This window comes from Taudactylus pleione, unplaced genomic scaffold (assembly GCF_031769625.1).
Source record: "Taudactylus pleione unplaced genomic scaffold, aTauple2 ptg002615l, whole genome shotgun sequence".
Taxonomy (NCBI): domain Eukaryota; kingdom Metazoa; phylum Chordata; class Amphibia; order Anura; family Myobatrachidae; genus Taudactylus; species Taudactylus pleione.
In genome coordinates this window covers 136,783-154,045 of record NW_028286993.1, presented here as the reverse complement: position 1 = coordinate 154,045, position 17,263 = coordinate 136,783, and the positions used below count along the sequence as shown (strand labels likewise).

General features: G+C 42.6%; 1 protein-coding gene across 2 annotated transcripts in view; it reads left to right on the top strand.

The window, feature by feature from the left end:
- The window catches only part of TERF2IP (TERF2 interacting protein), a 43,943-nt gene that overhangs the window by 13,256 nt on the left and 13,424 nt on the right, over positions 1–17,263 (top strand). For both annotated transcript variants that reach the window (XM_088466181.1, XM_088466180.1), the window contains exon 2: positions 8,037–8,149. In XM_088466181.1, the coding sequence (XP_088322307.1) occupies positions 8,045–8,149 (105 nt within the window). In that variant the 5' untranslated portion in view covers positions 8,037–8,044. The remainder of the gene's footprint in view (positions 1–8,036; positions 8,150–17,263) is intronic.

The window sequence follows — 17,263 nt, the reverse complement described above, 5'->3', positions numbered from 1 at the left end:
GTGTGATATCAGTGTGACCTGTGTATAGTGCTCAGTGTGATATCAGTGTGACCTGTGTATAGTGCTCACTGGGATATCAGTGTGATCTGTGTATAGTGCTCAGTGTGACCTGTGTATAGTGCTCAGTGTGACCTGTGTGTATAGTGCTCTGTGTGATATCAGTGTGACCTGTGTATAGTGCTCAGTGTGATCTGTGTATAGTGCTCAGTGTGATATCAGTGTGACCTGTGTATAGTGCTCACTGTGATATCAGTGTGATCTGTGTATAGTGCTCAGTGTGATATCAGTGTGACCTGTGTATAGTGCTCAGTGTGATATCAGTGTGACCTGTGTATAGTGCTCTGTGTGATATCAGTGTGACCTGTGGATAGTGCTCAGTGTGATCTGTGGATAGTGCTCAGTGTGATATCAGTGTGACCTGTGTATAGTGCTCAGTGTGATATCAGTGTGACCTGTGTATAGTGCTCTGTGTGATATCAGTGTGACGTGTGTATAGTGCTCAGTGTGATATCAGTGTGACCTGTGTATAGTGCTCAGTGTGATATCAGTGTGACCTGTGTATAGTGCTCTGTGTGATATCAGTGTGATCTGTGTATAGTGCTCAGTATGACCTGTGTATAGTGCTCTGTGTGATATCAGTATGACCTGTGTATAGTGCTCTGTGTGACCTGTGTATAGTGATCAGTGTGATATCAGTGTGATCTGTGTATAGTGCTCAGTGTGACCTGTGTATAGTGCTCAGCGTGATATCAGTGTGACCTGTGTATAGTGCTCAGTGTGACCTGTGTATAGTGCACAGTGTGATATTAGTGTGATATCAGTGTGACCTGTGTATAGTGCTCTGTGTGATATCAGTGTGATCTGTGTATAGTGCTCTGTGTGATCTCAGTGTGACCTGTGTATAGTGCTCAGTGTGATATCAGTGTGACCTGTGTATAGTGCTCAGTGTGATATCAGTGTGACCTGTGTATAGTGCTCAGTGTGATATCAGTGTGATCTGTGTATAGTGCTCTGTGTGATATCAGTGTGATCTGTGTATAGTGCTCTGTGTGATCTCAGTATGACCTGTGTATAGTGCTCAGTGTGATATCAGTGTGACCTGTGTATAGTGCACAGTGTGATATTAGTGTGATATCAGTGTGACCTGTGTATAGTGCTCTGTGTGATATCAGTGTGATCTGTGTATAGTGCTCTGTGTGATCTCAGTGTGACCTGTGTATAGTGCTCAGTGTGATATCAGTGTGACCTGTGTATAGTGCTCAGTGTGATATCAGTGTGACCTGTGTATAGTGCTCAGTGTGACCTGTGTATGGTGATCAGTGTGATATCAGTGTGACCTGTGTATAGTGCTCATTGTGATATCAGTGTGACCTGTGTATAGTGCTCAGTGTGATATCAGTGTGACCTGTGTATAGTGCTCAGTGTGATATCAGTGTGACCTGTGTATAGTGCTCAGTGTGACCTGTGTATAGTGCTCAGTGTGATATCAGTGTGACCTGTGTATAGTGCTCTGTGTGATATCAGTGTGATCTGTGTATAGTGCTCAGTGTGACCTGTGTATAGTGCTCTATGTGATATCAGTGTGACCTGTGTATAGTGCTCTATGTGATATCAGTGTGACCTGTGTATAGTGCTCAGTGTGATATCAGTGTGACCTGTGTATAGTGCTCTGTGTGATATCAGTGTGATCTGTGTATAGTGCTCAGTGTGACCTGTGTATAGTGCACAGTGTGATATTAGTGTGATATCAGTGTGACCTGTGTATAGTGCTCTGTGTGATATCAGTGTGATCTGTGTATAGTGCTCTGTGTGATCTCAGTGTGACCTGTGTATAGTGCTCAGTGTGATATCTGTGTATAGTGCTCAGTGTGATATCAGTGTGACCTGTGTATAGTGCTCCCTGTGATATCAGTGTGACCTGTGTATAGTGCTCCCTGTGATATCAGTGTGACCTGTGTATAGTGCTCCCTGTGATATCAGTGTGACCTGTGTATAGTGCTCCCTGTGATATCAGTGTGACCTGTGTATAGTGCTCTGATATCAGTGTGACCTGTGTATAGTGCTCTGTGTGATATCAGTGTGACCTGTGTATAGTGCTCAGTGTGATATCAGTGTGACCTGTGTATAGTGCTCAGTGTGATCTGTGTATAGTGCTCAGTGTGACCTGTGTATAGTGCTCAGTGTGATATCAGTGTGATCTGTGTATAGTGCTCAGTGTGACCTGTGTATAGTGCTCAGTGTGATATCAGTGTGATATCTGTGTATAGTGCTCAGTGTGATGTCAGTGTGACCTGTGTATAGTGCTCTGTGTGATATCAGTGTGACCTGTATATAGTGCTCAGTGTGACCTGTGTATAGTGCTCTGTGTGATATCAGTGTGACCTGTGTATAGTGCTCTGTGTGATATCAGTGTGACCTGTGTATAGTGCTCTGTGATATCAGTGTGACCTGTGTATAGTGCTCTGTGTGATATCAGTGTGACCTGTGTATAGTGCTCAGTGTGACCTGGGTATAGTGCTCTGTGTGATATCAGTGTGACCTGTGTATAGTGCTCTGTGTGATATCAGTGTGATCTGTGTATAGTGCTCTGTGTGATCTCAGTGTGACCTGTGTATAGTGCTCAGTGTGATATCTGTGTATAGTGCTCAGTGTGATATCAGTGTGACCTGTGTATAGTGCTCAGTGTGATATCAGTGTGACCTGTGTATAGTGATCAGTGTGATATCAGTGTGACCTGTGTATAGTGCTCAGTGTGACCTGTGTATAGTGCTCCCTGTGATATCAGTGTGACCTGTGTATAGTGCTCAGTGTGACCTGTGTATAGTGCTCAGTGTGATATCAGTGTGACCTGTGTATAGTGCTCAGTGTGATATCAGTGTGACCTGTGTATAGTGCTCAGTGTGATCTGTGTATAGTGCTCTGTGTGATATCAGTGTGACCTGTATATAGTGCTCAGTGTGACCTGTATATAGTGCTCAGTGTGACCTGTGTATAGTGCTCAGTGTGACCTGTGTATAGTGCTCAGTGTGATATCAGTGTGACCTGTGTATAGTGCTCTGTGTGATATCAGTGTGACCTGTGTATAGTGCTCAGTGTGACCTGTGTATAGTGCTCAGTGTGATATCAGTGTGACCTGTGTATAGTGCTCTGTGTGATATCAGTGTGACCTGTGTATAGTGCTCAGTGTGATATCAGTGTGACCTGTGTATAGTGCTCAGTGTGATCTGTGTATAGTGCTCTGTTTGATATCAGTGTGACCTGTGTATAGTGCTCAGTGTGATCTGTGTATAGTGCTCTGTGTGATATCAGTGTGACCTGTGTATAGTGCTCTGTGTGATATCAGTGTGACCTGTATATAGTGCTCAGTGTGACCTGTGTATAGTGCTCAGTGTGACCTGTGTATAGTGCTCAGTGTGATATCAGTGTGACCTGTATATAGTGCTCAGTGTGACCTGTGTATAGTGCTCAGTGTGATATCAGTGTGACCTGTGTATAGTGCTCTGTGTGAGATCAGTGTGACCTGTGTATAGTGCTCAGTGTGATCTGTGTATAGTGCTCAGTGTGATATCAGTGTGACCTGTGTATAGTGCTCAGTGTGATATCAGTGTGACCTGTGTATAGTGCTCCCTGTGATATCAGTGTGACCTGTGTATAGTGCTCCCTGTGATATCAGTGTGACCTGTGTATAGTGCTCAGTGTGATATCTGTGTATAGTGCTCAGTGTGATATCAGTGTGACCTGTGTATAGTGCTCTGTGTGATATCAGTGTGACCTGTATATAGTGCTCAGTATGATCTGTGTATAGTGCTCAGTGTGACCTGTGTATAGTGCTCAGTGTGATATCAGTGTGACCTGTGTATAGTGCTCAGTGTGAGATCAGTGTGACCTGTGTATAGTGCTCTGTGTGATATCAGTGTGACCTGTGTATAGTGCTCTGTGTGATATCAGTGTGACCTGTGTATAGTGCTCTGTGTGATATCAGTGTGACCTGTGTATAGTGCTCTGTGTGATATCAGTGTGACCTGTATATAGTGCTCAGTGTGATATCAGTGTGACCTGTGTATAGTGCTCAGTGTGATATCAGTGACCTGTGTATAGTGCTCTGTGTGATATCAGTGACCTGTGTATAGTGCTCTGTGTGATATCAGTGTGACCTGTGTATAGTGCTCTGTGTGATATCAGTGTGACCAGTGTATAGTGCTCAGTGTGATATCAGTGTGACCTGTGTATAGTGATCAGTGTGACCTGTGTATAGTGCTCTGTGTGATATCAGTGTGACCTGTGTATAGTGCTCTGTGTGATATCAGTGTGATATCTGTGTATAGTGCTCAGTGTGATATCAGTGTGACCTGTGTATAGTGCTCAGTGTGATCTGTGTATAGTGCTCTGTGTGATATCAGTGTGACCTGTATATAGTGCTCAGTGTGACCTGTATATAGTGCTCAGTGTGACCTGTGTATAGTGCTCAGTGTGACCTGTGTATAGTGCTCAGTGTGACCTGTGTATAGTGCTCAGTGTGACCTGTGTATAGTGCTCAGTGTGATCTGTGTATAGTGCTCAGTGTGATATCAGTGTGACCTGTGTATAGTGCTCTGTGTGATATCAGTGTGACCTGTGTATAGTGCTCAGTGTGATCTGTGTATAGTGCTCTGTGTGATATCAGTGTGACCTGTATATAGTGCTCAGTGTGACCTGTGTATAGTGCTCAGTGTGACCTGTGTATAGTGCTCAGTGTGATATCAGTGTGACCTGTATATAGTGCTCAGTGTGACCTGTGTATAGTGCTCTGTGTGATATCAGTATGACCTGTGTATAGTGCTCTGTGTGATATCAGTGTGACCTGTGTATAGTGCTCAGTTTGACCTGTGTATAGTGCTCAGTGTGATCTGTGTATAGTGCTCAGTGTGATATCAGTGTGACCTGTGTATATTGCTCAGTGTGATATCAGTGTGACCTGTGTATAGTGCTCCCTGTGATATCAGTGTGACCTGTGTATAGTGCTCAGTATGATCTGTGTATAGTGCTCAGTGTGACCTGTGTATAGTGCTCAGTGTGATATCAGTGTGACTTGTGTATAGTGCTCCCTGTGATATCAGTGTGACCTGTGTATAGTGCTCCCTGTGATATCAGTGTGACCTGTGTATAGTGCTCCCTGTGATATCAGTGTGACCTGTGTATAGTGCTCAGTGTGACCTGTGTATAGTGCTCAGTGTGACCTGCGTATAGTGGTCAGTGTGATATCAGTGTGACCTGTGTATAGTGCTCTGTGTGATATCAGTGTGACCTGTGTATAGTGCTCAGTGTGATATCAGTGTGACCTGTGTATAGTGCTCAGTGTGATATCAGTGTGACCTGTGTATAGTGCTCAGTGTGATATCAGTGTCACCTGTGTATAGTGATCAGTGTGACCTGTGTATAGTGCTCAGTGTGACCTGTGTATAGTGCTCTGTGTGATATCAGTATGACCTGTGTATAGTGCTCTGTGTGATATCAGTGTGACCTGTGTATAGTGCTCAGTGTGACCTGTGTATAGTGCTCTGTGTGATATCAGTGTGACCTGTGTATAGTGCTCTGTGTGATATCAGTGTGACCTGTGTATAGTGCTCAGTGTGATATCAGTGTGACCTGTGTATAGTGCTCTGTGTGATCTCAGTGTGACCTGTGTATAGTGCTCTGTGTGATATCAGTGTGACCTGTGTATAGTGATCAGTGTGACCTGTGTATAGTGATCAGTGTGACCTGTTTATAGTGCTCAGTGTGACCTGTGTATAGTGATCAGTGTGACCTGTGTATAGTGATCAGTGTGATATCAGTGTGACCTGTGTATAGTGCTCTGTGTGATATCAGTGTGACCTGTGTATAGTGCTCAGTGTGATATCAGTGTGACCTGTGTATAGTGCTCAGTGTGATATCAGTGTGATCTGTGTATAGTGCTCAGTGTGATATCAGTGTGACCTGTTTATAGTGCTCAGTGTGACCTGTGTATAGTGATCAGTGTGACCTGTGTATAGTGATCAGTGTGATATCAGTGTGACCTGTGTATAGTGCTCTGTGTGACCTGTGTATAGTGCTCAGTGTGATATCAGTGTGACCTGTGTATAGTGCTCAGTGTGATATCAGTGTGACCTGTGTATAGTGCTCAGTGTGATATCAGTGTGACCTGTGTATAGTGCTCAGTGTGATCTGTGTATAGTGCTCAGTGTGATATCAGTGTGACCTGTGTATAGTGCTCAGTGTGATATCAGTGTGACCTGTGTATAGTGCTCAGTGTGATATCAGTGTGACCTGTGTATAGTGCTCAGTGTGATATCAGTGTGATCTGTGTATAGTGCTCAGTGTGATATCAGTGTGACCTGTTTATAGTGCTCAGTGTGACCTGTTTATAGTGCTCAGTGTGACCTGTGTATAGTGATCAGTGTGACCTGTGTATAGTGATCAGTGTGACCTGTGTATCGTGCTCAGTGTGATATCAGTGTGACCTGTGTATAGTGCTCAGTGTGATATCAGTGTGACCTGTGTATAGTGCTCAGTGTGATATCAGTGTGACCTGTGTATAGTGCTCAGTGTGATATCAGTGTGACCTGTGTATAGTGCTCTGTGTGATATCAGTGTGACCTGTGTATAGTGCTCAGTGTGACCTGTGTATAGTGCTCTGTGTGATATCAGTGTGACCAGTGTATAGTGCTCAGTGTGATATCAGTGTGACCTGTGTATAGTGATCAGTGTGACCTGTGTATAGTGCTCAGTGTGACCTGTGTATAGTGCTCTGTGTGATATCAGTATGACCTGTGTGTATGGTGCTCAGTGTGATCTGTGTATAGTGATCAGTGTGACCTGTGTATAGTGATCAGTGTGACCTTTGTATAATGATCAGTGGACCTGTGTATAGTGATCAGTGTGACCTGTGTATAATGATCAGTGTGATCTGTGTGGCATCAGTGATCCTGTACCATTTGATTGCGGATGCTCCTGTATAGAGCCCAGGTGCTGTCAATAACATTGGCAGCCAGTGGGTACCCTGCTCCATGGCATATGAGGGTGCTCTGTTCGGTGGCAGATGGCGAGGGTTCTCTGTTCTGTGGCAGATGGCCAGGGGGGCTCTGTACTGTGGCAGATGGCCAGGGGGTCTCTGTTCTGTGGCAGATGGCCAGGGGGGTTCTGTACTGTGGCAGATGGCCAGGGGGGCTCTGTACTGTGGCAGATGGCCAGGGGGGCTCTGTACTGTGGCAGATGGCCAGGGGGGTTCTGTACTGTGGCAGATGGCCAGGGGGGTTCTGTACTGTGGCAGATGGCCAGGGGGGCTCTGTACTGTGGCAGATGGCCAGGGGGGCTCTGTTCTGTGGCAGATGGCCAGGGGGGTTTCGTACTGTGGCAGATGGCCAGGGGGCTCTTTACTGTGGCAGATGGCCAGGGGGCTCTGTACTGTGGCAGATGGCCAGGGGGGCTCTGTACTGTGGCAGATGGCCAGGGGGGCTCTGTACTGTGGCAGATGGCCAGGGGGGCTCTGTTCTGTGGCAGATGGCCAGGGGGGCTCTGTTCTGTGGCAGATGGCCAGGGGGGCTCTGTTCTGTGGCAGATGGCCAGGGGGGCTCTGTTCTGTGGCAGATGGCCAGGCGGGCTCTGTTCTGTGGCAGATGGCCAGGGGGGCTCTGTACTGTGGCAGATGGCCGGGGGGCTCTGTACTGTGGCAGATGGCCGGGGGGCTCTGTTCTGTGGCAGATGGCCAGGGGGGCTCTGTACTGTGGCAGATGGCCAGGGGGGCTCTGTACTGTGGCAGATGGCCAGGGGGGCTCTGTACTGTGGCAGATGGCCAGGGGGGCTCTGTACTGTGGCAGATGGCCAGGGGGGCTCTGTACTGTTGCAGATGGCCAGGGGGTCTCTGTACTGTGGCAGATGGCCAGGGGGTCTCTGTACTGTGGCAGATGGCCAGGGGAGCTCTGTACTGTGGCAGATGGCCAGGGGGGCTCTTACATTGTGATTGGCAGGGAAGGATTCTATGAGAGGCTGAAGACCCCCGTCATTATTTATCTCCTCAGGGAGTAGAATGTCGGCTGCCAAGTGCCCAAGGAAGTCTGAGGCCCAGGATGCCCGGGAACAGGACGCCTCTGAGGATCTGCACATATTTGAGATTGCAAACATGGAATTTGAGGTGTGACACATATTCACATAACACACATACACACACACACACACACACACACACACACATACACATAAAACACACACATACACATGACACACACACACACACACACATATACACACACACACACACATATACACATATCACACACATATCTACATAACACACACATAACACACACACATAACACACACACATACACACATACACACATACACATAACACACACATACACATAAAACACACACACACACACATACACATACACATAACACACACATATACACATACACATAACACACACATACACATAAAACACACACATACACATAAAACACACACATACACATAACACACACATACACATAACACACACATACACATAACACACACATATCTACATAACACACACATAACACACACACACATAAAACACACACACATAAAACACACACACATAAAACACACACACATAAAACACACACACATAACACACACACACATAACACACACACATAAAACACACACATAAAACACACACATAAAACACACACATCACACACACACACACACACACACACACATAACACACACACATAACACATAACACACACACATAACATACACACATAACACATAACACACACACACACACATACACATATACACATATCACACACATCTACATAACACACACTTAACACGCACACATAACACGCACACATAACACGCACACATAACACGCACACATAACACGCACACATAACACGCACACAAAACACGCACACATAACACGCACACAAAACACGCACACAAAACACGCACACAAAACACGCACACAAAACACGCACACAAAACACGCACACAAAACACGCACACAAAACACGCACACAAAACACGCACACAAAACACGCACACAAAACACGCACACAAAACACGCACACAAAACACGCACACAAAACACGCACACAAAACACGCACACAAAACACGCACACAAAACACGCACACAAAACACGCACACAAAACACGCACACAAAACACGCACACAAAACACGCACACAAAACGCGCACACAAAACGCGCACACAAAACGCGCACACAAAACGCGCACACAAAACGCGCACACAAAACGCGCACACAAAACGCGCACACAAAACGCGCACACAAAACGCGCACACAAAACGCGCACACAAAACGCGCACACAAAACGCGCACACAAAACGCGCACACAAAACGCGCACACAAAACGCGCATCTTTACATAACACATACACATATTTACATAACACATACACATAACACACATATTGACATAACACACATATACACACACACATATTGACATAACAAACCCATATACACATAACACACATATACACACACACATATTGACATAACAAACCCATATACACATAACACACATATACACACACACATATTGACATAACAAACCCATATACACATAACACACATATACACACACACATATTGACATAACAAACCCATATACACATAACACACACACATATTTACATAACACATATATACATAACACATATATACATAACACATATATACATAACACACACACACATGCACGCACATAACACTATATCACTGTACATAGCACAGTACAGTATTTAGAACTGTATATAGCACAGTACATAGCGCTGGATATAACACTGTATATAGCGCTGGATATAACACTGTATATAGCACAGTACATAGCGCTGGATATAACACTGTATATAGCACAGTACATAGCGCTGGATATAACACTGTATATAGGCCATCATTCAGCACAGATCGCAAGTCTGCAATGACACGCACCCACTCGCTGCAAATGTATATTATTACAGCACTTTACCCAGACCCCAGCACTGTATAAAGCCGCCCACTTTCCAGTTACATACATCCGCTAGTCAGCAAAAATATCGGTACCATGGAGTACCATGAGTACCATGGAGTACCATGAGTACCATGGAGTACCATGAGTACCATGGAGTACCATGAGTACCATGGAGTACCATGAGTACCATGGAGTACCATGAGTACCATGGAGTACCATGAGTACCATGGAGTACCATGGAGTACCATGAGTACCATGGAGTACCATGAGTACCATGAGTACCATGAGTACCATGGAGTACCATGAGTACCATGGAGTACCATGAGTACCATGGAGTACCATGAGTACCATGGAGTACCATGGAGTACCATGAGTACCATGGAGTACCATGAGTACCATGGAGTACCATGGAGTACCATGGAGTACCATGGAGTACCATGAGTACCATGGAGTAACATCGGTAACATGGGGTAACATGGAGTAACATCGCTAACATGGAGTACCATGAGTACCATGGGTAACATGGAGTACCATGGGTAACATGGAGTACCATGGGTAACATGGAGTACCATGGGTAACATGGAGTACCATGGGTAACATGGAGTACCATGGGTAACATGGAGTACCATGGGTAACATGGAGTACCATGGGTAACATGGTGTAACATCGGTAACATGGCGTAACATCGGTAACATGGAGTAACATCGGTAACATGGAGTAACATGGGGTAACATGGAGTAACATCGCTAACATGGGATAACATGGAGTAACATTGGACCCATACGCAGAGTGTGGTTGAGCTGACCCTGACCTACAAACTGTGACACTTCATGTCGCCATCTACACCTCTGGCTGCGTATGCCTTCACCCCTACAACGGCGTTCAAACGCATCGGCACGCCTGCGTTTCTTCAACCACTCCCCCCCTCCCCTCCCCCCCCAAACTTTTCTTCCTGTCGGCCACCCTGCGATGGCTCTGCGTGTCCGCTGCGGTCGGTTTGTGCACGCGCACTGCAGTACATACACATTCGCAGAACGCAAACATCAACTGTGTGTGTGCCGCAAACTGTAATCCAAGCTGAATGAGGCCCATGAATATAACGCTGTATATAGCACATTACATAGCGCTGGGTATAACACTGTATATAGCACAGTACATAGTGCTGGGTATAACACTGTATATAGCACAGTACATAGCGCTGGGTATAACGCTGTATATAGCACATTACATAGCGCTGGATATAACACTGTATATAGCACATTACATAGCGCTGGGTATAACGCTGTATATAGCACATTACATAGCGCCGGATATAACACTGTATATAGCACATTACATAGCGCTGGGTATAACACTGTATATAGCACACTACATAGCGCTGGGTATAACGCTGTATATAGCACAGTACATAGCGCTGGGTATAACACTGTATATAGCACAGTACATAGAGCTGGGTATAACACTGTATATAGCACATTACATAGCGCTGGGTATAACGCTGTATATAGCACATTACATAGCGCCGGATATAACACTGTATATAGCACATTACATAGCGCTGGATATAACGCTGTATATAGCACATTACATAGCGCTGGATATAACACTGTATATAGCACATTACATAGCGCTGGGTATAACACTGTATATAGCACAGTACATAGCGCTGGGTATAACACTGTATATAGCACATTACATAGCGCTGGATATAACGCTGTATATAGCACATTACATAGCGCTGGGTATAACGCTGTATATAGCACATTACATAGCGCTGGGTATAACACTGTATATAGCACATTACATAGCGCTGGGTATAACACTGTATATAGCACACTACATAGCGCTGGGTATAACGCTGTATATAGCACATTACATAGCGCTGGGTATAACACTGTATATAGCACATTACATAGCGCTGGGTATAACACTGTATATAGCACATTACATAGTGCCGGGTATAACACTGTATATAACACATTACATAGCGCCGGATATAACGCTGTATATAGCACATTACATAGCGCTGGGTATAACACTCTATATAGCACATTACATAGCGCTGGGTATAACACTGTATATAGCACATTACATAGCGCTGGGTATAACGCTGTATATAGCACATTACATAGCGCTGGGTATAACACTGTATATAGCACACTACATAGCGCTGGGTATAACACTGTATATAGCACACTACATAGCGCTGGGTATAACACTCTATATAGCACATTACATAGCGCTGGGTATAACACTGTATATAGCACATTACATAGCGCTGGATATAACGCTGTATATAGCACATTACATAGCGCCGGATATAACACTGTATATAGCACATTACATAGCGCTGGGTATAACACTGTATATAGCACACTACATAGCGCTGGGTATAACGCTGTATATAGCACATTACATAGCGCTGGATATAACGCTGTATATAGCACATTACATAGCGCCGGATATAACACTGTATATAGCACATTACATAGCGCTGGGTATAACACTGTATATAGCACACTACATAGCGCTGGGTATAACGCTGTATATAGCACATTACATAGCGCTGGGTATAACGCTGTATATAGCACATTACATAGCGCTGGGTATAACACTGTATATAGCACACTACATAGCGCTGGGTATAACACTCTATATAGCACATTACATAGCGCTGGGTATAACACTGTATATAGCACATTACATAGCGCTGGATATAACACTGTATATAGCACATTACATAGTGCTGGATATAACACTGTATATAGCACATTACATAGCGCTGGATATAACACTGTATATAGCACAGTACATAGCGCTGGGTATAACGCTGTATATAGTGCTGGGTATAACACTGTATATAGCACAGTACATAGTGCTGGGTATAACACTGTATATAGCACATTACATAGCGCTGGGTATAACACTGTATATAGTGCTGGGTATAACACTGTATATAGCACATTACATAGTGCTGGGTATAACACTGTATATACCACAGTACATAGCGCTGGATATAACACTGTATATAGCACATTACATAGCGCCGGATATAACACTGTATATAGCACATTACATAGCGCTGGGTATAACACTGTATATAGCACATTACATAGCGCTGGATATAACACTGTATATAGCACATTACATAGCGCTGGGTATAACACTGTATATAGCACACTACATAGCGCTGGGTATAACGCTGTATATAGCACATTACATAGCGCTGGGTATAACACTGTATATAGCACATTACATAGCCCTGGGTATAACACTGTATATAGCACATTACATAGCGCCGGATATAACGCTGTATATAGCACATTACATAGCGCCGGATATAACACTGTATATAGCACATTACATAGCGCTGGGTATAACACTCTATATAGCACACTACATAGCGCTGGGTATAACACTCTATATAGCACACTACATAGCGCTGGATATAACACTGTATATAGCACATTACATAGTGCTGGATATAACACTGTATATAGCACATTACATAGCGCTGGATATAACACTGTATATAGCACAGTACATAGCGCTGGGTATAACGCTGTATATAGTGCTGGGTATAACACTGTATATAGCACATTACATAGCGCTGGGTATAACACTGTATATACCACAGTACATAGCGCTGGATATAACACTGTATATAGCACATTACATAGCGCTGGATATAACACTGTATATAGCACATTACATAGCGCTGAATATAACACTGTATATAGCACATTACATAGCGCTGGATATAACGCTGTATATAGCACATTACATAGCGCCGGATATAACGCTGTATATAGCACATTACATAGCGCTGGATATAACGCTGTATATAGCACAGTACATAGCGCTGGATATAACGCTGTATATAGCACATTACATAGTGCTGGGTATAACACTGTATATAGCACATTACATAGCGCTGGGTATAACACTGTATATAGCACATTACATAGCGCCGGATATAACACTGTATATAGCACAGTACATAACGCTGGGTATAACACTGTATATAGCACACTACATAGCGCTGGGTATAACACTCTATATAGCACAGTACATAGCGCTGGGTATAACGCTGTATATAGTGCTGGGTATAACACTGTATATAGCACAGTACATAGTGCTGGGTATAACACTGTATATAGCACATTACATAGTGCTGGATATAACACTGTATATAGCACATTACATAGCGCTGGATATAACACTGTATATAGCACATTACATAGCGCCGGATATAACACTGTATATAGCACATTACATAGTGCTGGGTATAACACTGTATATAGCACATTAAATAGCGCTGGGTATAACACTGTATATAGCACATTACATAGAGCTGGGTATAACACTGTATATAGCACATTACATAGTGCTGGGTATAACACTGTATATAGCACATTACATAGCGCTGGGTATAACACTGTATATAGCACATTACATAGAGCTGGGTATAACACTGTATATAGCACATTACATAGCGCTGGGTATAACACTGTATATAGCACATTACATAGCGCTGGATATAACACTGTATATAGCACATTACATAGCGCTGGATATAACACTGTATATAGCACAGTACATAGCGCTGGATATAACACTGTATATAGCACAGTACATAGCGCTGGGTATAACACTGTATATAGCACAGTACATAGCGCTGGGTATAACACTGTATATAGCACATTACATAGCGCTGGGTATAACACTGTATATAGCACATTACATAGCGCTGGATATAACGCTGTATATAGCACATTACATAGCGCCGGATATAACGCTGTATATAGCACATTACATAGCGCCGGATATAACGCTGTATATAGCACATTACATAGCGCTGGATATAACACTGTATATAGCACAGTACATAGCGCTGGGTATAACACTGTATATAGCACATTACATAGCGCTGGATATAACGCTGTATATAGCACATTACATAGCGCTGGGTATAACGCTGTATATAGCACATTACATAGCGCTGGGTATAACACTGTATATAGCACATTACATAGCGCTGGGTATAACACTGTATATAGCACATTACATAGCGCTGGATATAACACTGTATATAGCACAGTACATAGCGCTGGATATAACACTGTATATAGCACAGTACATAGCGCTGGATATAACGCTGTATATAGCACATTAAATAGTACATTTATTACAGGCAAATAGTACAGTATATAGTGCTGTATATTGCACACTACAGTATATAGCACAGTACAGTTTATTGCAGGTATACAGTATAGTATATAGTGCTATATATTACACACTACAGTATATATCACAGTAGAGTTTATTGCAGGTATACAGTACAGTATATAGCACGGTAGAGTTTATTGGAGGTGTATAGTATATAGTGCTGTATATAGCATACTACAGTATATAGCACAGTACAGTATATAGCGCTGTATATAGCACACTACAGTACAGTTTATTGCAGGTATACAGTACAGTATATAGTGCTATATATTACACACTACAGTATATAGCACAGTACAGTTTATTGCAGTTATACAGTACAGTATATAGTACAGTACAGTTTATTGCAGGTATACAGTACAGTATATAGTGCTATATATTACACACTACAGTATATAGCACAGTACAGTTTATTGCAGGTATACACTACAGTATATTGTACAGTACAGTTTATTGCAGGTATACAGTATATTGTACAGTACAGTTTATTGCAGGTATACAGTACAGTATATAGTGCTATATATTGCACACTACAGTATATAGTACAGTTTATTGCAGGTATACAGTACAGTATATAGTGCTATATATTACACACTACAGTATATAGCACAGTACAGTTTATTGCAGGTATACAGTACAGTATATAGCACGGTAGAGTTTATTGGAGGTGTATAGTATATAGTGCTGTATATAGCATACTACAGTATATAGTACAGTATATAGCGCTGTATATAGCACACTACAGTACAGTTTATTGCAGGTATACAGTACAGTATATAGTGCTATATATTACACACTACAGTATATAGCACAGTACAGTTTATTGCAGTTATACAGTACAGTATATAGTACAGTACAGTTTATTGCAGGTATACAGTACAGTATATAGTGCTATATATTACACACTACAGTATATAGCACAGTACAGTTTATTGCAGGTATACAGTACAGTATATAGCACGGTAGAGTTTATTGGAGGTGTATAGTATATAGTGCTGTATATAGCATACTACAGTATATAGCACAGTACAGTATATAGCGCTGTATATAGCACACTACAGTACAGTTTATTGCAGGTATACAGTACAGTATATAGTGCTGTATATTGCACACTACAGTATATAGCACAGTACAGTTTATTGCAGGTATACAGTACAGTATATAGTGCTGTATATAGCACAGTACAGTTTATTGCAGGTATACAGTATATTGTACAGTACAGTTTATTGCAGGTATACAGTATATTGTACAGTACAGTTTATTGCAGGTATACAGTATATTGTACAGTACAGTTTATTGCAGGTATACAGTACAGTATATAGTGCTATATATTGCACACTACAGTATATAGTACAGTTTATTGCAGGTATACAGTACAGTATATAGTGCTATATATTACACACTACAGTATATAGCACAGTACAGTTTATTGCAGGTATACAGTACAGTATATAGCACGGTAGAGTTTATTGGAGGTGTATAGTATATAGTGCTGTATATAGCATACTACAGTATATAGCACAGTACAGTATATAGCGCTGTATATAGCACACTACAGTACAGTTTATTGCAGGTATACAGTACAGTATATAGTGCTATATGTTACACACTACAGTATATAGCACAGTACAGTTTATTGCAGGTATACAGTACAGTATATAGCACGGTAGAGTTTATTGTAGGTATATAGTACAGTATACAGTGCTGTATATAGCATACTACAGTATATAGCACAGTACAGTATATAGTGCTGTATATAGCACACTACAGTACAGTTTATTGCAGGTATATAGTACAGTATATAGTGCTGTATATAGGACACTACAGTATATTGTACAGTACAGTTTATTGCAGGTATACAGTACAGTTTATAGTGCTATATATTACACACTACAGTATATAGCACAGTACAGTTTATTGCAGGTATATAGTACAGTATATAGTACAGTAGAGTTTATTGCAGGTATACAGTACAGCATATAGTGCTATATATTGCACACTACACTACAGTATATAGTGCTATATATTACACACTACAGTATA